At 39.5% G+C, this 4,276-nt stretch overlaps 1 protein-coding gene across 1 annotated transcript; it reads right to left on the bottom strand.

Annotated features, from left to right (window-relative positions):
* Positions 1 to 622: 622 nt before the first annotated feature.
* On the bottom strand, positions 623 to 3,979 carry LOC118755908 (the record flags this gene model as incomplete). The annotated part of the gene is given in 3 exon segments (XM_036490709.1): positions 623 to 829; positions 831 to 954; positions 2,091 to 3,979. Coding segments are annotated over 3 exon segments (2,220 nt in total), but the record flags the coding sequence as incomplete, so codon positions are not given.
* Positions 3,980 to 4,276: the final 297 nt, after the last annotated feature.

The following is a 4,276-nucleotide window of genomic DNA, read 5'->3' as shown; positions in this document are numbered from 1 at the left end:
CATGATAAAAACATAGCAAGGTATAACCGTTCTCTCAATTTGTCGGCCATGATTTTTTTTTGAAGTTTGCCAACATTTTAAAATCATATAAATGTGAAAATAAAAAAATGAAATTGTTCGAAATTGTTGTTGCTTGAGATTGAAAATGAAAATGTGTGTGTGAGTTTGTGAGAAAATTTAAAAATTAAATTGTTTGGAAACGTCAAGAATTTTAAAAGTGACTCTCAGCGGTTCTACCTTACTATATTTTTATCATGGTTACAACCACTTACCAAAAACTTAATCAAATCGTGTAAGTCACTTAAGAAATATGGTTTTCACATTTTTTATGGTTTGGTGTATTAGGCACGTTTTAATCTGGCGAAATGTTGCGTTTTGAGAACTGGGTGGTGCGATAAATTATACCACTGGTAAGACTTCACAAGAAATATGCACATATACATACATATTTATATTTATTTTGATTATAATTGCATAATTACATACACACATACATACATACATAAATATTATTCAGTGTTTATATTTCCATCCTTAAACTGACTTTAAAATCTTTCGAGGCTTTCCAATTTCAAGAAAAATGTACCTCTATTGTCTAATTTGAGTCCAGGGTTAATCTCATTTAATCCGCTTTTATGCTATGGTTGGTGCCAATCGAAGAAGTTATGCTGAGATTTCGTTTGGGCAACGGTGGTGGCGAACATGGACTCTTTGCATAAGCATTGGCTATACAACGTTCCTCGTCGATGGTGTGGCTATATTGCTTGGGCAATTCATATTGATCATCGACTACGGCGAATGGTGATGGACCAAAGGAGCTTTCGAAAAAATGTCGATGAAGATTTGACGCTTGACAAACGTTCCAAATCATGGGTGGATACGCAAAAAGGTGGTGGTGGTGGTGGCGGTGGCGGCAATGATAATGGAGGCGTCTCCAGTGATGAAGGTATGAGCCTGAAAAAAAAAATATTATTCTGCCATAAATACGTGGTTTCATTTTTTAACCTATGTATTATTCTTATAAAAGTCTAGTAGTAGTAAAAGTAGGAGGAATTCGCGAGCTGTTTAGCCGGCAGTGCACGCCGAATACTTCGGTGAAAAAGCTCAATGGCCTGATTAGTTCAGATTGTCATTGAGAAGACAAAAGCCCTCAAAGCCATTGGTCTAGCCGTACTATAAATCTTGCTGGTACAACACTCTGGTCTGGCGATGACCGAAAAAAATCAACGACTACCCTTTTCATAATTTGGACGAAAAAAGGTCGAGTGTTTAATTAGGCACCCTAGTCGACGGCTCGCCGGCAGCTCTCGGCGAAAAGAAAAAAAAAGTTTGTAGGCAATAGCTGCTTCTGAATTACTCTGTTTGGTTGCCGAAGAATAGTAGATCGCAGTGGACGAAACTTAAGACTTGTCAGAAAACCTCACTGTAGATAGCAAAGGGATGTCTTCTGATATCGCTTGAATACCACCTGCAATACTTGTTCAGCTCTTATCGCGGGAAGTAACCTAACAGACACTTGCTGGAAGTAGTCACCTCCCAGTTATGGCAGGAGGCATCTCTACGTATTCACCGACGAGATCCTGACCCATATACATCACCCAACCAGTGGACCCTATATTGATCAGATAAGACATAAGCGATATTAGCCGAGTGTCAATCAGCAACTTTACAAACTCACGCCCCGTGAATGGCTTCATCGAAGTTCAACCACCATTCGTCGCACCAAGAGCTTCAGCCGCCTTGCGCTATTGCAACTAAGGATTGGATACTGTAGCAGGCATATGCAAGTTGAACTTAATTAGATTCGACGTCGACAAGCGAAGCACTGTTGAAGGCATCCCAAAAGACACCAACCCCAATAATCTCACTCTTTGATCCGTTGCCATCGAAACAGGACGTGACTACCGTTAGTTTAGCTTGGCGACAACTGCATATAGATTTGGCGATTAAGGCAGGACTTAGTAATGCTGCTACTACAGCAATAACAGGATTTTTATTCCCAGTTAAAATAGTGTACAAATGTAAATGAAGGCTTAAATTAGTAAAAATGATATTTGTTTTGGGTGTCCCTTAAAATCTCGAATACTCACTTTCTTGTAGAACGTCTGCTGAGTGGTTGCTTTTTAATTGAATCCATGCTTTTCAAATAATCTGTTTCAGGTTCAGAACTTTTTACCACCAATACATTTTTCGAACCCTCCAACAATTCTGGATAGGTTTTGATACCAAAATATGCTATAATTCCGCCAAAGAATGTCGATAAAGTAAAAATTATACACAGCATACCAATAGTGAATTGCTTTTCATCCGCGGAAATCCAGGTTTCGCTTTCTTCACCACCCAGTCGATTTGTGGGCACATGCATAGGTTGGCAATTGAATGGTGAGATGGTATAGCTGTTTGCGGTTAGCGGCAGCATGCAAAACGTGTAAGTGTAATTTTTAGTGAGATTGTTGGCAATCAGATATGGCTCCTGATACATTTCGCAATTGTAATCGATATTTTTTGCAGCTTCCCCATCCACTCGAATAGCTGTATCGTTTTTTCGTCTAAACCATATTACATTTATCACTGGTTGACTATTGTAGTCCTTTATGACAACTTTTACCGAATTATTGGGCAGCAAGGTCAAATTGAAAGTATATGACGGTACCTCGAATTCGTAAAAGGCCACGATTGAATTGCGACTATTTTTATGGCGAGACCGAGTAGTGGTCACTTCGTCCTTGCTAGGACTATATGTAGGCTCGCTCGTAGAAAACTCCACCGGACGACGAGTAAATGGGTTGCTGCTTGCGATCTCATCACTTTGCTCACTTTCTGAACTTTCTTCACTTGAGTTGTTCAAATTGTTTGCATTTTCCTGCGAGTCAGCAGATTCTGTTGACTGAATTATTATTTCAACTGCGCGTTTAATTTTGGATGACTTCTGTTCATACGATGAATTTAAGCAACGCAGTTGAATGATACCTAAATCCTCAGAGCTCGAGCGACCGTTGCCTCTGTCGGGTGGTGTTAGTGCGGTTACTTCGATAGTGGGTACTTCAGATGTAGTACGAGCAAGCGATGTTGCTGGTTTTGTTGTACTAGGGACTTTTGATAGATCTGACATTGTTGATGTAGCTGAAATGTTTACCAACTCCCCAATAATCCCCTCATAATTCGTTGTTGTTTCCGTAGCACAATCATCATTCGCAAATAAAATTTCACTTAAGAGCTCACCATTATGACGAAACGGGGAGTGACAGTAGAGTGTACCCAAAAATTGGTTACGATATATTCGATAAAATTTAGTGAACTCCTGCAAATCACAATCGCAATGCCATTTGTTGTACGCCAAGTTAACGAGTGTGGGTTTACGCCCAAAGAGCAATGGCTTTAGCGCAGTAATGGATATAGTTGCAAGCAAGTTATCGGACAGATCTACCACTTGCAGGTGCTTCAGGTCCTGAAACGCATCCACGCCTATAGCAGTAATTTGCGAACTCATAATATGCAGGTAATGCAAGTTGGGCGTGGCAAGAAACATTTGCCGCGTTAGTGGCCCAGCGAATACGTTATGACTTAGGTCAGCAAACTCCAATCTTGTCAGCGTGCTTACACCAAATATTTTTTGTCCGGACAATATGGTCAAACCGCTATTGATACGCAAATGTAGCAGCGTTAATTGTACGGGCTGCAGGAAGGCACGATTTATTTCGTTTAGCTGTGTGTCGATAATCAAATAACGCAGCGATTTCAATCCAATTAGTGCACCTCCACCTACTCTTTTCAATTTCAAGTCTATCAGCGATAATAAATATGTATCGGCAAATAGAGGGGAGTTAAATGCGCCACTTCTGATGTGCGTAATATTGCTGTTTTTCAGATTTAACTCGTAGACTGGTCGGCTGAAATCGAGCCAGCCATTTCGTAATAAACCAAGTGGAAGTGTTTGTTCTATAATATCAATTGCATCAATGACTTGGCAGCTGGACGCCTATAAAGGCAAAAAATAGTGTTTGAGACGGGTACTTATTGGTTAAATATATAAGTATATAGGCCCTTATTATGAGTTGCATTCGATTTTCGATCTATGCTGGTTATCGAATATCGAATGTGAAAATGGTATTATGAGCTATGCAACGGTGTCGAAATTTTCGTTGAGTATCGAATTTTCTGTGGAACAGAATTTTGCTTTCGATGCTGTAGCTTTGTAGTTTGATAAAATGGTGAAAAATGTGCGATTTTTTTTTTTTTTTTGTACTTTAAGGTAGCTAGACACAAATTTTGAACA

This window comes from Rhagoletis pomonella, unplaced genomic scaffold (genome assembly GCF_013731165.1).
Source record: "Rhagoletis pomonella isolate Grant_MI unplaced genomic scaffold, Rhpom_1.0 Rhpom_scaffold_07881, whole genome shotgun sequence".
NCBI lineage: Eukaryota > Metazoa > Arthropoda > Insecta > Diptera > Tephritidae > Rhagoletis > Rhagoletis pomonella.
This window is presented reverse-complemented; position numbering and strand designations above follow the sequence as displayed.